The sequence below is a fragment of the Heptranchias perlo genome, chromosome 39 (genome assembly GCF_035084215.1).
Source record: "Heptranchias perlo isolate sHepPer1 chromosome 39, sHepPer1.hap1, whole genome shotgun sequence".
Classification (NCBI taxonomy): Eukaryota; Metazoa; Chordata; class Chondrichthyes; order Hexanchiformes; family Hexanchidae; genus Heptranchias; species Heptranchias perlo.
This window is the reverse complement of record NC_090363.1, coordinates 2,059,452-2,078,523: the sequence shown is the minus strand read 5'-3', so window position 1 is coordinate 2,078,523 and position 19,072 is coordinate 2,059,452. Positions and strand designations below refer to the sequence as shown.

At 47.2% G+C, this 19,072-nt stretch overlaps 2 protein-coding genes and 1 long non-coding RNA gene across 4 annotated transcripts in view; 2 read left to right on the top strand and 1 right to left on the bottom strand.

The window, feature by feature from the left end:
• The window catches only part of slc44a4 (solute carrier family 44 member 4), a 58,234-nt gene extending 53,369 nt beyond the window's left edge, over positions 1-4,865 (top strand). For both annotated transcript variants that reach the window (XM_067973847.1, XM_067973848.1), the window contains exon 22: positions 226-4,865. In XM_067973847.1, coding sequence (XP_067829948.1) covers positions 226-341 — 116 coding nt within the window. In that variant the 3' untranslated portion in view covers positions 342-4,865. The remainder of the gene's footprint in view (positions 1-225) is intronic.
• Positions 4,866-7,725: 2,860 nt separating this feature from the next.
• On the bottom strand, positions 7,726-14,558 carry LOC137305069 (nuclear factor 7, brain-like). The gene is made up of 6 exons (XM_067973846.1): positions 14,056-14,558; positions 12,714-12,809; positions 11,496-11,729; positions 9,780-9,802; positions 9,554-9,669; positions 7,726-8,279 (listed from the first exon to the last, which is right to left on the bottom strand). Exons 1-6 carry the CDS (start codon positions 14,464-14,466, stop codon positions 7,732-7,734), a joined length of 1,428 nt encoding a protein of 475 aa, XP_067829947.1. The 5' UTR covers positions 14,467-14,558; the 3' UTR covers positions 7,726-7,731.
• On the top strand, positions 14,093-18,867 carry LOC137305070 (uncharacterized). The gene is made up of 2 exons (XR_010958663.1): positions 14,093-14,715; positions 18,024-18,867. It is a non-coding gene; the product is annotated as an uncharacterized lncRNA (long non-coding RNA).
• The last annotated feature ends 205 nt before the right edge of the window (positions 18,868-19,072 follow it).

The following is a 19,072-nucleotide window of genomic DNA, read 5'->3' as shown; positions in this document are numbered from 1 at the left end:
CCCCCTCGGGGGAGGTGGGGGGGGGGAGAAAGACTCTGGCTCAGTGCCTGCCCGTCCCCTATCTAAGGGGTCTGTCCCACCCCCTGTCCCCTATCTAGGGGGTCTGTCTGCCACCCTCCCAGCTTTCCTAGCAGACTGTCCTGGCCCCTTTAGATGTGCGGATGCCCCAGCCTGGTGATTCTCCTCTTTATTTATTTATTTATTTGTCTGTCTCTTCCCCGACAGTGGAGGACCTGGAGAAGAACGACGGCTCCCGTGACAAGCCTTACTACATGTCCAAGTCTCTGATGAAAATCCTCAACAAGAACAACAAGGCCCCCAAAGCCACAGGGAAGAAATAACCTGCAGCCTCTTTTTTTAAGATTTTATTTTTATTTTTATTTTGTAAGAGGCCAGTCTTTGCCTTGTGTGAAGGAAACGAGCTCCCCAGTTCTTGTAGGACAGGAGACAACAACGAAACACATCCCAGTAGAATCCCTTTTATGTGACCTCCATCCCTGTTAGGTTCAGAACAATGACTGCCTTGTGGAAGTAAATACTATATTAGCAATGAAGGATATACAGCACTGTATACATCCCATTCCCACTGTAATAAAACGGGATTGTCTCTTCTGTCTTGGGATTCCCGATTATGGCGATTTTTAGTTTTCTTGTTTCCTGCCCACTTCGGATAAAGGGGATTCTACTGTGACACTGTTGCACCTTATTAACCGTGGCCGAGGGGGGTCTCGAGACTCCCTCTGGGGCCCGTCAGCTGCTTAAAGTAGTGCTTTAATTTTTTACTTACTGCTGGTGTCCCAGCAATAGTCCAGACTTTCCAGCCTTAATCAGAGGTGAAATATAATTATTGCAACTATTTACTACTTGTGCTTTTGCAGAAGTAACTTTTTAAAGATATGATATATATGCTGTATGTTCTCTTTTAAATTAGAGGTAACAATTTTCACTGGTTTTTGGGGAGAAAAAACTATTGATTTTTGTGATCAAATTTTCCCACATTTACCGTACTCTTGATTAAATTGTATCTTTTAAAACGTGCTCAACAAACAGCTGTGTGAGGGATCTCTCGTAATCTGCAGCCCCACGCAACCCAAACTAGGTGACTCAGCAGTACCGTCCCTTTCTCCTCTCGCCTCGCTCCCCTTCTCCTCTCACCCTTCATTTTTTCTCTTTCTCTTTCTCTCCCCCTTCCTCTCTTCTCTTTCTCTCCCCCTTCCCCTCTTTCTTTTTCCTCCCTCCTCTCTTCTCCCTCCCCCCCCCCCCCCCCCCCCCACCGCAGTATGACAGAGGGGCAGGTGGGTTCATGCCTTGTGCTGACCTCATGCCCTTTGCTCATGCAGACACAGGGGGGAAATGGTTGTACCAAGAGCAGAGGAGGGTCAAAGCAAGCAGAACAGAAGAGACAATGTTGTGAGCAGGGAGAGGAGTGCTGTTTATTCACAACAATGACGCACACAGGTGGTGAGATGCATTATGTAATGATCGTCAGCATGTTACATGCTTCAAATCCCTCCTCCCCCAAATCCCCCCTTCACCCTGTGGGGAAGACATTGTTGTGAAGACTGCTCCTACAGGCCAGGATTGCTAACAGTTTGTTGGGTATCTGGATGCTGCAGGCTCTGCTCTGCTGTGAAATGGTCACTGTCCGCAGGTCAGTGATACCCGGAGTCAAAGCTTCGTCCCTTCTGGAAGGTTTTAGAGGTGCGATCGCAGCTCGACAGTCTCTGAGCTGCTGTTTGCTTAGTTTTGGGGCAAAATAGGCTGATGGGGAGAGTCCCAGCGGGGTAGCTGCGCCACCTGGTGGCACTCAATGGAAGCGCGTGACCAGTTACTGCTCGCACCTTGCAGTTAGTTGGCTTGTAATTTTAGAAGTTTGTGTGTAGATCTGAGTCAATAATTGAATGTATTCAAAGAAATGAGTTGCACCCTGCGCTTCGGTTTGTCCAATTTTCCCCGTTAGCGTGCAGTGCTGCAAAGACCACTGGGGTTTGAGGCACTGTGGACTGTTTAATCTCCTTTTGAAAGCACACAGCAAAGTCTGTCTTGTGTTTTGAACAAAAAACACAAACTTTCGAGCGAGCTGTTAAACTCCGTGGACAATTTGACTCCCTGACAGAATCAGGTATCCTTATTTGAGAAAATATATAAAAACCATATCAATTACGATTGACTGTTTTTCTGCCCCAAGTATTGCACTTTTGAGATTATTGTTTACATAGCACACGAGCAACATCTGGTGAAAGATTAGGGTCCCTCACTCTTTCTCTAACACCCACCCCCCCACCCCCTCCCGAAAATAGCACTTTGTTACTTCCAGCACTGCACATTGAAAGAAGTGTTGGGATTATTTAGAGCAGCGCCTGTTCCGTGTCATTGAAATGTGAGGGGTCGATGATTTGGGGAGGCGATTGTTTAAATTAAATAACCATTTCCCTTTTCCCTTAGACTCCATTCTGAAGCACTGTATTGATCACCGAGAGTTTGTGCGGGGTTTTTTCTTCTTGTGGCCACGATCACTGAGTTAGCTTAGAAATTACTCTGTATTAACACTGGTATTGCACTCCATTGTCTGCTATTTTAGTGCTGGAGTTTAAAAAAAAATCTGATCCGTGTCTGCTTAAAGTAGTGAACACAGGATTGTTATACAGATGTTAACCGTTTATCCACCGCTATTACTGGCTGTAACTTGTTACCATGGGCACAATAACTTGACTGGATGCTTCGCATGTTTGTTGCCCTCTTTGAGTTTGTTTATCCTCCTGCAGAGTTGCCCATCTCACTACTGAGCACAAAGGTTAATAAATTGGTGTGTTTGTTGCACAAGGAAATGACTGAATATCCCACACTGCCCCCACTCGCTTTGAGAAAGAAGATCATTGATATCCCTGCATTGATGGGGCTACCTGCTTCTGTCCTGCTCCCAATCCTGAATTAATTTGTAAATTTGCAGTCAGGTTAAGCAAACAAGTTATTTGGCTTCCGTTTGGGATACAATTCCAGCATCCTGGGGTCCCAGATTTCAACTCAGTAGGAATGTGAACAGGACAGTGGTGCTGAGCAATTAGGTATTTTCTTAAACAATGATCAGTACTGGGAGTAATTTTAATCTGGCTGGGTGGGAAACCCACGGTATCTGGTGGGACGCCTAGACCCCACCCAATATTACTCTCCACCGACTTCTGTATCTTGATGGGCAGGTTAGGTTAAAATTGCCACTGTCTCGGAGAGATTCCATAGTCCCCTTGCATTGCACTTTGAGATTATGCTTTAGACTACAAGCAGCCAACAGCTATGGAAGGGAAGGAGTATTTCGCCCCACTCTGGGGGGAATAAAATAGCACATTGTCACTTGGATTATACCTGTGGCTGAATGTTAGGAGGTGGGGTTGTGACAGGAATGACTCCTGACCTCACACTCCCAAGTGCCACACTGGAGCAGACCCCTGGTATTAGACACTGAACACAGCCAGGCGGCAATATGCGGATCAGTTGCAATCATCTTTACCTGAATTGTCCTGGACACATCCTTGGAGGCAATGGTAAGGTTTTACTTAATGTCCTGCTAGTTCAATTGAAGGAAGTTTAAATGGCCATTGTACACCTCAGGTTAATGTTGGAGCCTTTTGAAGAGCTCAGATGTTTTAGAATATATAATGAGGCTTCTATTTTTTTTTATTTTCAGTGAATTTAAATTGTGTTGTGAAGCCCTTGCTGGTAAGAGCTCGGAACTGAATGAATCCAATCCAAATTCCTTTTGCATGGAAGAAAATTATTCAATCAGATCCGAGCCCAGGGAAGAGTTTTCAGATTTGCCCCACACTGTGTGTAGGCTGAGGGGTTTACAGCTAACAAACTGATTCCTTCGCCACCACTGAGAGTACTTCATGTAAAACAGTGGGACTACGCCGTGTATAAATTTGCAGATCTGTCGCGCTCCCAATCACTTGTCCCAATTGTGATTTTTGAAGAGTGATTGCTTTTAGGAACTGTTTTGAATGAAGTGAATTTTATGCAGAGCGTAACATTTTAATTGGCATTTACTTTTTGTCATGAACAGTTTGCAATGCTTTTTAAAAAAAAAATATTTAACACTTTGTCACTTTGCAAGTCTTTGCCATTCAAGGAATATTTTTAAAACATCTAATATTGAGGGGATCCTTTTCTACCCAATACTGTACATTTCTAATGCAGTTGTGTAAATTAAATAACTGTCTGACTCCCTTTCTCCCAAAGCTCCATTCTGAGGCATTGCGTTGATCAAAGTTTATGTTGGTGCCTGTGAATGTATTTGAATTTTTCTTTAACTTTCAAACCATTTTTTCCAATGGCTGTAATTACTGACTGAGTTAATGTTGGCCTAGAAGTTACTTGGTATTAGCATTCGTATCACACTCCATTGTCTGGTGTTTGTGTTGGTTTTAAACCCATTTTTTAAAAAACTGGTTCATGCCTGGATTTTAAAATAATGAACAGATGATTGTTATACAAATGTCATAACTGTTTATCCGCTGCTATCACTGGCTGTAACTTCATGTCAAAGCAGAGCAAAATAACTTGACTGTAAGCTGCGGCCACTGATGAGTGGCCTGTGAAGTGCTGTATCTCAATGGTCGAGTCCAAATGCCATCTTTATAAATGAAGAATCGACAACTGTAACCAGCAGTACACCTGTAATGTACAAACTGATGGCCGCCCTGTATCTCTTATCCAAACTTTGTTGCACCACTTCTAGAAATTGGACGTTATTATTTTGATCTATTTGCACTGCATTCTGTGATTTGGATCCAGCTGTTCAATTGATCTTTTTATTGATCTATTTAGCTGTTTAACTGACACAATCCGTTAATAAAGGTTCTTGAACTGAACTTTCCTGTGTGTTTCCTACTAAATGTGTGTTTACATGTTGCTGCTTCACCCTGGTCAGTCTGCTCTACAGCCCAGTGCTGGACAGAGACTGGGAGCAGATATTTTACCGCGAGCCTCCCCCTCCATGTGACATTATTGAGGCAAATGGTTCCTTTGTCTCAAGATGACCCCCTGCCCCCCCCCCCCCGGTCTTCATTCATCCACACTCACTGTCACACTTTCACTGCCTGTGGGACTGTTTCATACCAAATTGCCATCTTTGGCCAGCAACTTGTGCTACATGCAATAAATTGGAGTGAAGTGTTGACATGCCTGGGAACTTCTACCATCACTTACACCAGACATCCTGACGGGCCTCATCTGCATACAAGGTATAATTCTAAATTGGAAAAGTGATAGTTTGAGGCTGACTTTGTTTCAATGAATGGCACGGACAGGTAGAGATTAGAATGTCGTTACCTTTAATGGGTATTGAGTTTGTACCTCAGGCATGATTTGTTCCCCAAGGGTTTACAGGAAACTCAAATCCAATTGGCCCATCTGCTCTTTAATATAAATCCCACTTACCCACCTTCTCACCATATCCTGCAATTTTCTCAACACTAAATGGTTTCTGAGACCCATTTCTATTGCCAGCTGCAGTCGCCTCTCCCACTAATTCATCCACACCCTTACTACCCTTTGGGTGAAGAAGTTCTGCTCGAGTTCCCTTCTTGCTCTTGGCTCTCCCATTTTTACAATGAGGCCCCTGGTGAATCTCATGAAGGATCTTTATATCAGTAAACATGGAATGACAGTAATAGGGAACTTTGTGTACATGTCCTTGTAGCTGTGAGACAGTCTCACTCAGATTATAGAGTGGGGCCAGTACACTGACACATCAGTGGTTTTGGGTGAGCACATCTTTGGCTACCTTGTCCCCACTAATGCTTAGGAGGCCCTTGCACACCAGTGTGAGTTCACACCAGCACTAGTATAACTTTGCATATCGGGAAAGAATGTTCCCATAACCTTTTAAACCGAACTTTCAATGTTAAAGGACAGGCCCATCTACTACACTCAGATTAGAAAAAGCCATCCAGGGGACCGGAGCCCCACATAGCTGTGTACAGGAGCTGCTTTGTCGCTGATGGCACAGCCTGCAGTTGGTAGTATAACTCATCTCTACTGACTGTACTGTCCACTCCACGGATACAGTCAGACCGGTAGCAGGTTGAGCTGCAGTGTGACTGTACACAGGTATATTACAATAACAGGCTAAAAATATTGACACTGTTCAGACTGATGTAAATAAAGTTTGTAAATCAATTTTTCAGTCAGTGTTCTGATTTGTGGATTCATTTGTAGAGCATTCTGTCCAATTGGGCTGAAGTCCTCTGTTAATTGTGATTAGACTGAGTTCATGGAATCATACAGCACAGGAGGCCATTCAGCCAATCATGCCTGAGCCTACTCTAAGAGCTATCCAATTAATCCAACTCTCCTTCGCTCTCCATATCCCTGCAAATTTTTCCCCTTCAAGGATATATCCAATTCCCTTGTGAAAGTTACTATTGAATCTACTTCCCTTTCAGGCAGCACACTCCAGATCATAACTGTGTAAAAATATTTCTTATCTTGCCTCTGGTTCTTTTGCCAATTATCTTAAATCTGTGTCCTCTGGTTACTGACCCTCGCGCCACTGGAAAGTGTTTCCCTTATTTACTCTTTTTAAAACCCCTCATAACTTTGGTTACCTCTATTAAATCTCTCCTCAACATTTGCTCCACATAACTGAAGTCCCTCAGCCTTGGTACCATTCTAGTAAATACTCTGTACCCTCTCCAAGACCTCGACATCCTTCCTAACGTGTGGTGTCCAGCTGAGGCCTAACCAGTGATTTTATACGGTTTAGCCCACCTTTCCTGTGCACGAGAAACCCCGAAACGGTAAATGAAACTGAGCAGATTATTCAGCCGGTAATGAATGAACCGGGATATACCGGTCAGGGCTTCTGCCCATCTTAGGAACAGATTCTAGAACTTCCCCTGCTGCCTTAGTGGGTAAATAACCACTCGAATCTGCTGAGCTGAATAGACCCAAGGCGGCCATTTGGTGCGGTCCAGCACGACCTGACCGTCCCCGGTTAAACTGTTCCAGGACCTTTATCTCCACAATCCCACCCAGAGGTCAGTTCTACTCTTTGCGAGAACAACTTCCTGATTTCAGACCTACCTTTCTTTCCTATTCTCTCGTTCACTATCACTCCTGCCCTTCTCTATCCCAGTAACAGGAGACACCATTCTCCTGTTCACTCTCCCTCTATCCCATAAATAAGCAGTGTTCTCCCATTAACCATCGGACATGCCCTCTATCCCATAAAAGGGGAGTTCTTCCACTCATCAACAGGAGGCACTGTTCTGGGAAAATACGAATGGGAGTTCGTCATTCAGCCCCTCCAATCTGTTCCACCATTCTGTTCGATCGTGTCTGATCTGCACCTCAACTCCATTTACCTGCTTTTGCTCCATATCCCTTGATACCCAACAAAAATCTGTTGATCTCAGTTCTCCCATCACCTCCACCCTCAATCCCATCAGTAACCATAATTTCTGCCCTAAATTCTAGCACCAAGAGGCACTGCTACTTTGCAGTGTTTCACCACACACACACACACACACGTACACAATGGATTAGAATAAAGTGTTCAGAGCAGCAACGGCTCAGTCCTGGAATCAGACCTGCTGGGTGATCTGAAGTGTGTACAGTTACAGACTGACTGACAATTGGGATCGTTTGTTACAGCGGGAGACAAATGAGAACCGAAGGGAATCAAAAACAGATCCTCAGAACTGAAAATCAGGCAAGCAGAGACTTAGCGGTTTCTTACAAGCGTTTAATGGGGCAGATTCTCAAAGGTTCAGCATTCCTACCTCCCTCATTCAAATAGGGACTGAAGAAAGGATAGAGTTTCTCAGCAAAAGTGTGGGTGAATGTGTGCAGGTGGGACATGTTGTCCGCATTGTAAAACGACACCTGTCCGCCCTCATAGTCCAGGTACACCCCGATCTTCCGGGGCTTCACACTCAGCGGGAGGCGGGTAAGGGGTGAGGTAACTGCCCAATATTCGTTCCTGTTCCTCAGTATCACTGTCCAGTATCCAGTCTCTGGTGTTGACGCGATCAGCCCTTTCCTGCTGACAGACTCTCGGGCCACTCCCACGTCCCAGGCAGTCTTGTTCCCCACCTCCACCTCCCAGTAGTGTCTCCCCATCGTAAATCCATCGAAGCCCAGGACGCAGACGCAGGAGTCGAACCTCTCCGGGGTGTCGGGGAGATCCTGTCGCTTGTCTCCGAGTTTCACGCTGGTCCGGTCCTCGGACAGGATGAGGTTAGGTTGGGCTGTGCTGGGATCCAGAGTCAGAGCGGCTGGAGCTGAGGAGGGTAAAAATTGTGGCTGTAAACAGCAGATCCCATCTCCCAATCTACTCGATTTTTAAGTGGGCATCAACACCTCCCACTTCCCCCTCTGAGTCACACACCATCCCGACTTGGAAATATATCGGCCGTTCCTTCATCGTCGGTGAGTCAAATTCTTGGAACTCCCTCCCTAACGGCACTGTGGGAGAACCTTCACCACACGGACTGCAGCGGTTCAAGGTGACTCACCACCACCTTCTCAAGGGGCAATTAGGGATGGGCAATCAATGCCGGCCTCGCCAGCGACGCCCACATCCCCAGAATTAATTTTTTAAAATTATTCCCTCTGTGGTCAATGCTCCGCCTTGTGTGGACCTCACCCCTACAGATCAGGACAATGCCAGCTTCCTAGGCATCACCACCCTCTGGTTACACACCCAAGGGTGTCATTCTTCATGTGTTGATGGTGAGTAATGGAAGGTTGTGGTCAACACCACAGCCAAGCCCAATCCTGTCTACACCTGACATCTGCACACGTACCCTTTCCGGGAGAGGATTGGGGGGGGGGGGTTTGGGGGGAAGGGAGTGGTCTCGTCATTGAACTGTAATCAGTAGTGGCTGATTATTCTCCCCCTCACTATCCCAGGGGATGCGGGGCCCATCGTTGTTCTCCTTAGAGCAGAGAAGGTTAAGGGGAGATTTGATCGAGGTGTTCAAAATCATGAGGGGGTTTTGATAGAGTAAATAAGGAGAAACTGTTTCCAGTGGCAGGAGGGTTGGTAACCAGAGGACACAGATTTAAGGTGATCGGCAAAAGAACCAGAGGGGAGATGAGGAGAATGTTTTTTACACACGGAGTTATGATCTGGAATGTGCTGCCTGAAAGGGCGGTGGAAGCAGATTCAATAATAACTTTCAAAAGGGAATTGGATAAATACTTGAAGGGGAAAAATTTGCAGGGCTACGGGGAAAGAGAAGGGGAGTGGGACGAATTGGATAGCTCTTTCAAAGAGCCAGCACAGGCACGATGGGCTGAATGGCCTCCTTCTGTGCTGTATCATTCTATGATTCTATGATAGTGAAACCCCTAACACCAGCCAGCCGAGAACAGCTAACTCAGCATAAATTGTAACCTGGGACTTTCCTGGTAAGACTCCATTCTAAACCAGGACCAGTGCTTTTACTGCCTGAGATATGGACGCCCCATTCACATGTTTTAAATACAAAGCAGCCCCAACACCCTGCCGTTGATCTGACTGTAAACAAACACAAGCTCCTGTTGGTTTTACCTGGGCTGACGATCTCGAGCATCTCTTTCCACGCTGCGTATTGTAAAGGTCCTTTGAAAACTCCCAGGGGCAGTTCCACATGGACCAATGAAACAAAATGATACTCCTCGCTCCTCCTACAAACAGCAAACATTCGACTCGGTAACTCATTAACATTTGCTGTTACTTTGTTTGACTACGGTGACCTTAGGGGAGGGGAGAGGAAAAAACCAAGTGTTGCTCTTACCTCCTCTTCCGACACGTCTCCTCCTAAAAACAAACCAAAGACAGGCCTGAGCTCACAGTACAGACACAGTGTTAAAATTAAACACCGGACCTACAGCACAGAATGTTACTGACTTTATCACAGAGTAAATAAATTCAGCGCCGCTGCTGGAGGAGGCTGTGCAGAGTGACACAGTTCAAATGAAGGGAGCTTAAAGCAGACACACAAACTAGAACGGAGCAGCTGAAACACTAACATGCTGCCAGGAGAGGACGAGTCAGCCCTCTATCCTGGAGCAATGTCACGGGGGGGGGTCAACTAGTCAATACCCTTTGGTGCCGCACTGAGAGGGCGGCATTGCCGGGGGTACTGTCTTTCAGAGGAGACATCAAACCCCGTCTGCCCCTCTCAGGTGGACGTATAAGATCCCCAGGCTACATTCAAAGAAGCACGGTGAGTTCTCCCCGGTGTCCTGGCCAATAGTTCTCCCTCAATCAACACCTCCAAAAACCTGATTGTCCGGTCATTTAGCTCATTGCTGTTTGTGGGATCTTGCTGTGCACAAATTGGCTGCTGTGTTTCCTACATTACAACAGTGACAACACTTCAAAGGTACTTCACTGGCTGTAAAGTGCTTTGGGACGTCCCGGGGAGGGGTGAAAGGAGAGGCATTAATGGAAGTTCTTTCTCTCCCACACAACTAATACCGCGTCACAGTCCCCTGACGGTTTAAACCTGAACGTTAAAAAGATGATTTTAAAAATACAACAACAAATGAAAGGAACGGAGGGAAACTCGGTCATTAATAGGGCACGTGATCCGTCACAGTGCAACATCCCGGAAGGAAAGTCGGGAATTTCCACCATTTGCTGCGCGAGTACCAAAGTTTTTGCCGGTGGGTCCTCGGGTGGCTGACTGGGAAATTCCAGGCGGTGCACCCACCGTTTTACCACAGGCTGCCCGCTCTGTGCGTAGGGTTTCCGAGAGCTCTGCCCAGTGGAGGGAGATATTCTGCTCTAGCGTTCCTGGGACGGGGTGGGAGCGTACGTCAGGAATTCTGCTGCTTTATGGAGGCACAATCCGAAGAAAAGAAATGGATACCCGGCCAAAGAAGAGCGGCCAAATGCTTGGCTGAAGAAGTGGGTTTTAAGGAGGGTTTTAAAAGGGGGACAAGGAGACGGAGAGGTTTAGGGAGGGAGTTCCAGAGCTCAGAACCCAGGTGGCTTAAAGCACAGCTGCCAATGGTGGGGCGAAAGTGGGGCGGGAGGGGAAAGAGGCCAGAATCGTAAGAACGGAGAGTCACAAAGATAAATGGTCAGAAAATTATGGGTTGGAGTTTCCAAAGGTGACATGAGGAAAAACTTTTTTACACAGCGAGTGGTTAGGATCTGGAATGCACTGCCCGAGGGGGTGGTGGAGGCAGATTCAATCATGGCCTTAAAAAGGGAACTGGATAAGTACTTGAAACAAAAAATGTGCAGGGCTACAGGGATAGGACGGGGCAGTGGGACTAGCTGGATTGCTCTTGCATAGTGCCGGTGCGGACTAGATGGGCTGAATGGCCTCCTTCCATGCTGTAACCTTCTATGATTCTATGAGTGGAGAATTCCTAATGTGCATTCCAGTCTTACACCCAAAGCTGATGCAGTAAATTCCACCCAGTGAGTGAGGCTTGTCTTTTACCTATATTTCTCCGACTACATGCAGTATCATTGAATTAAAGGCAGTCTCACTTACTTTTAGGAAGGTGAATGTATCTTGCTGATCCATTCTTAACTGTAACTTGGATAGCTTTTGCTGTAAGGCAGCTAAATTCTCCTGAATCCCCCGAAGATTTTTCTCCATTCTCTGTAAGATCCACTCTTCCTGTTCCCGGAGCTCCCGGATCAAATTCTCTTCTCTATCTTTGAGAACCTGGTGCATTTTAGCAAACTGAGACGTGATGTGAGTCTGCAGACTGCTCGCCTGTTTCTAAAAAATGAAACACGAATCTTAAAAACCAGAATAGTAATTTAAAACAAAAGGAGGAAAACTGCCCAGTGCATTACTGAGGGAACGCCGCACTGTCGGAGGGTCAGTACTGAGGGAACGCCGCACTGTCGGAGGGTCAGTACTGAGGGAACGCCGCACTGTCGGAGGGTCAGTACTGAGGGAACGCCGCACTGTCGGAGGGTCAGTACTGAGGGAACGCCGCACTGTCGGAGGGTCAGTACTGAGGGAACGCCGCACTGTCGGAGGGTCAGTACTGAGGGAACGCCGCACTGTCGGAGGGGCAGTACTGAGGGATCGCCGCACTGTCGGAGGGTCAGTACTGAGGGAACGCCGCACTGTCGGAGGGTCAGTACTGAGGGAACGCCGCACTGTCGGAGGGGCAGTACTGAGGGAACGCCGCACTGTCGGAGGGGCAGTACTGAGGGAACGCCGCACTGTCGGAGGGGCAGTACTGAGGGAACGCCGCACTGTCGGAGGGGCAGTACTGAGGGAACGCCGCACTGTCGGAGGGGCAGTACTGAGGGAACGCCGCACTGTCGGAGGGGCAGTACTGAGGGAACGCCGCACTGTCGGAGGGGCAGTACTGAGGGATCGCCGCACTGTCGGAGGGGCAGTACTGAGGGATCGCCGCACTGTCGGAGGGGCAGTACTGAGGGAACGCCGCACTGTCGGAGGGGCAGTACTGAGGGAGTGCTGCACTGTCGGAGGTGCCATCTTTCAGGTGAGATGTTAAACTGAGGCCCCATCTACCCTCTCAGATGGATATAAAAGATTCCATGACTCTATTGTGCCAATTGGCTGCCGCGTTTCCCTACATTACAACAGTGACTACACTTCAAAAGTACTTCATTGGTTGGAAAGCGCTTTAGGATGTCCTGAGGTTGTGAAAGGCGCTATATAAATGCAAATTATTTCTTTCCTAATGAACCGAGACCCTGGACAATCTGCACAGACAGAACTTACTTTCAGTTCTGAAATGTTGTGCTTCTGTTTAAGCTCAGCTTCGACTGCAGCCTCCTTCTCCTTGCTCAACGAATCCAAAGTAACCTTCAGTTTCTCCTATAATGAAGTTCAGTGGTCACCATCTTAGAATCGCTGTGTAGCTGTACAATTGAACTAGTTTAAGACATTACAATTTAAGATTCTGAACTCCCCACTTAACAAACAAAGGTTAAGAGTTAACATCACTACAGTATAAAATCACTCCAATTCAGTAGCAGACATCTGCTGTTACTCTGATTAATCCTTTCCTTATAGTCTGAGTTAATGGATCTCAGCTAGAGTAGGGGGTAGGGACTTTACTTTTCGCCTCAACACCCCAGGATGGGGCAGAGGGAGTAACCAGCCAGGGTTCCCACTCCTGATCATCATTCAGTGACTCCTGCCAGAAGTGCATTTCAGTATAGAGGCCAGAATCCAGCCCGCACAGTGACAGTGATGTTTACATGGTCGAATAGCCTGTCACCATTCACTGTCTGTATAGAAGACAGAATCCAGCCGGTACAGTGATGTTTACATGGTCGAATAGCCTGTCACCACTCACTGTCTCTATAGAGGACAGAATCCAGCCGGTACAGTGATGTTTACATGGTCGAATAGCCTGTCACCACTCACTGTCTCCATAGAGGACAGAATCCAGCCAGTACAGTGATGTTTACATGGTCGAATAGCCTGTCACCACTCATTGTCTGTATAGAGGCCAGAATCCAGCCCGCACAGTGACAGTGATGTTTACATGGTCGAATAGCCTGTCACCACTCACTGTCTGTATAGAGGACAGAATCCAGCCAGTACAGTGATGATTACATGGTCGAATAGCCTGTCACCACTCACTGTCTGTATAGAGGACAGAATCCAGCCAGTACAGTGATGATTACATGGTCGAATAGCCTGTCACCACTCACTGTCTGTATAGAGGACAGAATCCAGCCAGTACAGTGATGTTTACATGGTCGAATAGCCTGTCACCACTCACTGTCTGTATAGAGGACAGAATCCAGCCAGTACAGTGATGATTACATGGTCGAATAGCCTGTCACCACTCACTGTCTGTATAGAGGACAGAATCCAGCCAGTACAGTGATGTTTACATGGTCGAATAGCCTGTCACCACTCCCTCTCTGGGCTCACGAACGAAGGACGGCCACTTGGACTGTGACACTGGTACCCCGGCATGAATCTGCACCTTGGGGGCAAGAGGGGTGAAAAGTGGGGGTTCTCTTTCCAAAAACTTACTGACACAACTGGAGGAGGAGGAGGAGGGAGGAAGTGGAGGAGGGGGCCCCCAGTCGCAGGTCCCACTCACCCTGTAGCTCTCCACCGCTTCCTTTATGGGCATGAAGCTGTGGCTGCGGTGGTTCCGCCCGTCCCTGCAGATGTGGCAGATGAGCTCGCTGTCGGTCGCGCAGAAGAGTTTCAGCTCCTCCTCGTGTTCCTCGCAGTACCGCTTGGCCTCCCTGTCCCCGGGGTTCAGGCTGAACCTCCGGGCCTTCTCGGCCAGGTTAGCCAGCACCCGGTTGACCTGAATGCTCCGCTGCGGGAAAACCTCCCGGCACTCGGGGCACGAGTTGGTGTCGCGTCCCTCCCAGCAGCGCCCGATGCAGCCCCGGCAGAAGTTGTGACCGCACTCCAGAGTCACCGGGTCGCTGAAGAGCTCCAGGCAGACGGGGCAGATGAGTTCCTCGGTGAAGCTCTCGGCCTGGTGCTTGGAAGCCATGTCGACGGGAGAAACACTTCCTCTGGGGGGCAGAGAGAGAGAGATGGTGGGCGGGGAGAGCTGCCTTCGGTTTCCGTCTGTGTGCGCTGAGTCGGTCCAGCCGGTCTCACACCCAAAGCTGATGCTTCAGTTCCGATCTGGGCTTTATTATTAAAAAAGAAACTTCCTGCAATCAAAACTTCACTGAGAAATGGCAACAGGAAATCAGCATCAATCTGCAGTACTCAGTGCATGCGAACAGTGAGAAAGGTTGTAATTAACATCTTGTAACTGATCAGCTGTTACAATGTAACCGATCAGATGCGACAGTGTAACTGATCAGCTATTACAATGTAACCGATCTGCTGTTACAATGTAACCGATCTCCTGTTACAATGTAACCGATCAGATGTCACAATGTAACCAGCGCAAGGCAGGTCCAGCATGTTATCTCTCTCTAGATCGCTGCAAGATTCCTTTAAACCTTCCGGTGTATTTACACACACGGGGAGGTTTGATACAAATAGTCCACCTGACGAAGGGGATAATCTCCGAAAGCTTGTGATTTTAAAATAAAATTGTTGGACTATAACCTGGTGTTGTAAGATTCCTTACATTTGTCCACCCCAGTCCATCACCGACATCTCCACATCATGATACAAATAGTGTGTGTGATGTGTGTGTGTTTTCTGAGCCGTGTTTCCAGATTCAGGGAGCGCTGTTGCCAGGGAATGTAATCGGCAGCAGACAAGGGATTTCCTGTCTGAGGTTAACCGAGTTCCCCCTCCCAGTTTCAGTGTGTATACAATTGTATCGGATGAGTCAGACTAGAGCTGATATTGCGAAGGATAAACCTGACGGAGACACGGGGCCACGCCTTCCTGAGGGTTTTAAATATATATATATATGTACACAATCATTTCAGTAACCCTTGCATTGCCAGTGCAGATTCTGTCTGCAGACCAATCCTTAATTCAAAAAATGCTTATTTTACTGTTTTCAACAACAACTTGCATTTATATAGCACCTTTAACGTAGTAAAACATGATGTGGAGATGCCGGTGATGGACTGGGGTTGACAATTGTAAACAATTTTACAACACCAAGTTATAGTCCAGCAATTTTATTTTAAATTCACAAGCTTTCGGAGGCTTCCTCCTTCGTCAGGTGAAGGAGGAAGCCTTCATCGTTCACCTGACGAAGGAGGAAGCCTCCGAAAGCTTGTGAATTTAAAATAAAATTGCTGGACTATAACTTGGTGTTGTAAAATTGTTTACAGTAGTAAAACATCCCAAGGCGCTTCACAGGAGCGTAAATCAGACAAAATTTGACACCGAACCACATAATATTAGGACAGGTGACCGAAAGCTTGGTCAAAGAGGTAGGTTTTAAGGAGCATCTTAAAGGAGGAGAGAGAGGCGGAGAGGTTAAGGGAGGGAATTCCAGAGCTTAGGGCCCAGGCAGCTGAAGGCACGGCCGCCAATGGTGGAGTGATTAAAATCAGGGATGCGCAAGAGGCCAGAATTGGAGGAGGCAGAGATCTCGGAGGGTGGTAGGGCTGGAGGAGGTTACAGAGATAGGGAGGGGGCGAGGGTCATGGAGGGATTTGAAAACAAGGGTGAGAATTTTAAAATTGAGGCGTTCCCGGACCGGGAGCCAATGTAGGTCAGCGAGCACAGGGGGTGATGGGTGAACGGGACTTGGTACGAGTTAGGATTCGGGCAGCAGAGTTTTGGATGACTCAAGTTTAAGGGAGGTGGAAGATGGGAGGCCGGCCAGGAGAGCATTGGAATAGTCGAGGCTAGAGGTAAGAAAGGCACGGATGAGGGTTTCAGCAGCAGCTGAGGCCGGGCGGAGACGGGCGATGTTACAGAGGTGGAAGTAGGCGGTCTTGGTGATGGAGCGAATATGGGGTTAGAAGTTCATCTCAGGGTCAAATAGGATGCCAAGGTTGCAAACGGTCTGGTTCAGCCTCAGACAGTGGGCAGGGAGAGGGATGGAGTCGGTGGTGAGGGAATGGAGTTTGTGGCGGGGACTGAAGACAATGGCTTCGGTCTTCCCAATATTTAGTTGGAAGGAATTTTTGTTCATCCAGTACTGGATGTCGGACAAGCAGTGCGACAAATGAGAGACAGTGGAGGGGTCGAGGGAGGTGGTGGTGAGGTAGAGCTGGGTGTCATCAGCGTACATGTGGAATCTGACGTCGTGTTTTCGGGTGATGTCACCGAGGGGCAGCATGTAGATGTAACATGTAGTGAGTGAAATTTAATCACTCTTTACTGTGACAGTTTCAAATGAAGCGAATAGCGTGTTGTCATTTTTTTCTTTACAATCCCTTTATGATATATAATAAAACAGGAAGCTCTCTGAAGGAATAAATATATTTTAACTCGTGGATCACTTGGGTTCAGTGAATGATGGCAAATCGGTTGGATCGGAGTGTCCGCCTATAAGAAAGTCGGCCTGATTTCCGGTCCATTTATTGAAATGGATTGTCCTGTATTCACTGGCAGGCAGTCCAGTAATCCCATCCTTTTTAGGCTTCATCCCACTGAGCACATTGACAAATAAGAACTGATCAGAGAGAGCCAGCATGGATTTGTAAAGGGTAAATCATGTCTAATGAACCTGGTTGAATTTTTTGAGCAGGTAACTAAAGTGGTAGATAAGGGAATGCATATGGAAGTGGTTCTAGCTCTCACAGTGGAACATGGGACATGGAGAGCTCTCTCCTTGATTGCCTCTAGAAATCTGCAGTGATTTAAGAAAAATACAGGAAAGAGTTTATCTGGTTTGTAATGTGGTAGTCTTGGCTCTGTGATAGTGTTAATGTGTTAGTCTTGGCTCTGTGATAGTGTTAATGTGTTTGTCTTGGCTCTGTGATAGCACAGTTGAGTCAGAAGGTTGTGGGTTCATGCCCCACTTCAGAGACTTGAGGACATAATCCAAGGTGTAGTACTGAGGGAGTTTTGAAAATCTAAATATATTAAATCTATTGCATTACCTTTGTCTACTCTTTCTGTTACTTCTTCAAATAATTCAATAATGTTGGTCAAGCAATGACCTTTTGAAATCCGTGCTGACCATTCTTTATTATATCTTCAGTTTCTAGATGTTTTTCAATTACATCTTCGAGTAAAGATGCGATAATCTTTCCTATTACCGACGTTAAGATAATCGGTCGATAGTTCCCCGGACTTATTCTATTTCCCGTTTTAAATATAAGAATCACATTAACTGTCCGCCAGTCCTCTGGCACTATTCCCTTTACTAGTGATTTTTTATATACGTGTAATAGTGCCTCTGCTTATCTTCTGTAATTTCTTTTGATAGGTGCGGAGGTAATCCATCCCAACTAAAGGTTTTATTCTTTATCACTTAAATCCCCCTCTTCTATCTTAAATGTCTTTATATCTTATTTGATCTCGTCTTCTAATGTCATGTGCACCTTGTTAGCCTCGCTGTTAAATACTGAGGAAAATTAATTATTCATTCTTAGAAAAGGAAGTCACTCAGAGTTTGAATAAATCACCGCAAGAAACTAAATCACTGACTGAGTTATTTTAACTTTCCCCCAGCTCCAGCCTCCCTGACTCTGAATCCAAACACAGCCCATCCCCGGCTCATCGTGTCTGAGGACCGGAACAGTGTGAGACTTGGAGACCAAGACCAGCCGCTGCCTGACACCCCGGAGAGGTTTGATTCCTGGGCCTTTGTCCTGGGATCGGAGGGATTCACATCAGGGAGACACTACTGGGAGATGGAGGCTGAGAATACGACTGTGTGGGGGTGTGGGAGCGGCCACAGGAAAGGGAGAATCGACCAGATACCTGAGGCCGGATAATGGGCTGTCTGGTCGTTACCTGGCAATGGGCTATTTTGCCCTCACCTCCTTCTCATGGACTCCGCCCCCCCCCCCTCACCCCGAGTGTGGATCCCCGGAAGATCGGGATGTACCTGGACCGTGAGGGCGGATAACACGTCCCATCTCCACACTTTCACTGAGAGACTACGGGGGTGATTTTAACCCCCAAGGACAGGTGGGTTGGGGGCGGGTGGGAGTTGAAAACAGTTGTTTTTTGGGTCGTGACCACAACCCGGCTTTATTTCCGGGTTTAACTTGGGTGTGTAAAAGTCCAGGCTTCCCACTGGGAATGCAAAGTCCGAAAATTTTGCAGTGCGACCCAAAAAACCAACTATTTTCAACTCCCACCCGCCCCAACCCGTCCGTTCTTGGGGGTTAAAATCACCCCCTACATTTCCCATCTTCAGTCCGGGACTGAATGCCGGCGGGGAGAACTCAGCTCCGCTGACAATCTGCCGAACACTAAAGTGTCTTTTCCCATCATTGTATCTCGAATCTCAGTTGCTGATTGTATTTCCTCCCGGGTGTTTCTGTGTAATAAACATTACCGACTGTAACTCAGTTTCTGGTCAGTGCGCGCCTGTAACTCAGGGAATCTCAGAAAATAACATCTTCCATCTTGAGGCAGAATGGCGAGCTGTTGGCCTGAAATTCCTGTCCAGGATTAGCGCCACAGCCGCACATAGCGGGTCTGAAACAGGCGCTGATTGAAAACCCAAAAAAAACGCCTCTCTGACCGGGGATCTTCCCATGGTCACTCCC

What these genes read in the sequence shown, in the direction of transcription:
- LOC137305069 (XM_067973846.1), bottom strand. Translation starts at nt 14,466, where the DNA reads ATGGCTTCCAAGCACCAGGCCGAGAGCTTCACCGAGGAACTCATCTGC. An exon ending in ACAACATTTCAGAACTGAAA is followed by an intron (nt 11,730 to 12,713) that starts GTAAGTTCTGTC and finishes TTCATTTTTTAG; the next exon opens with AAACAGGCGAGCAGTCTGCA. An exon ending in GAGACGTGTCGGAAGAGGAG is followed by an intron (nt 9,670 to 9,779) that starts GTAAGAGCAACA and finishes TGCTGTTTGTAG; the next exon opens with GAGGAGCGAGGAGTATCATT.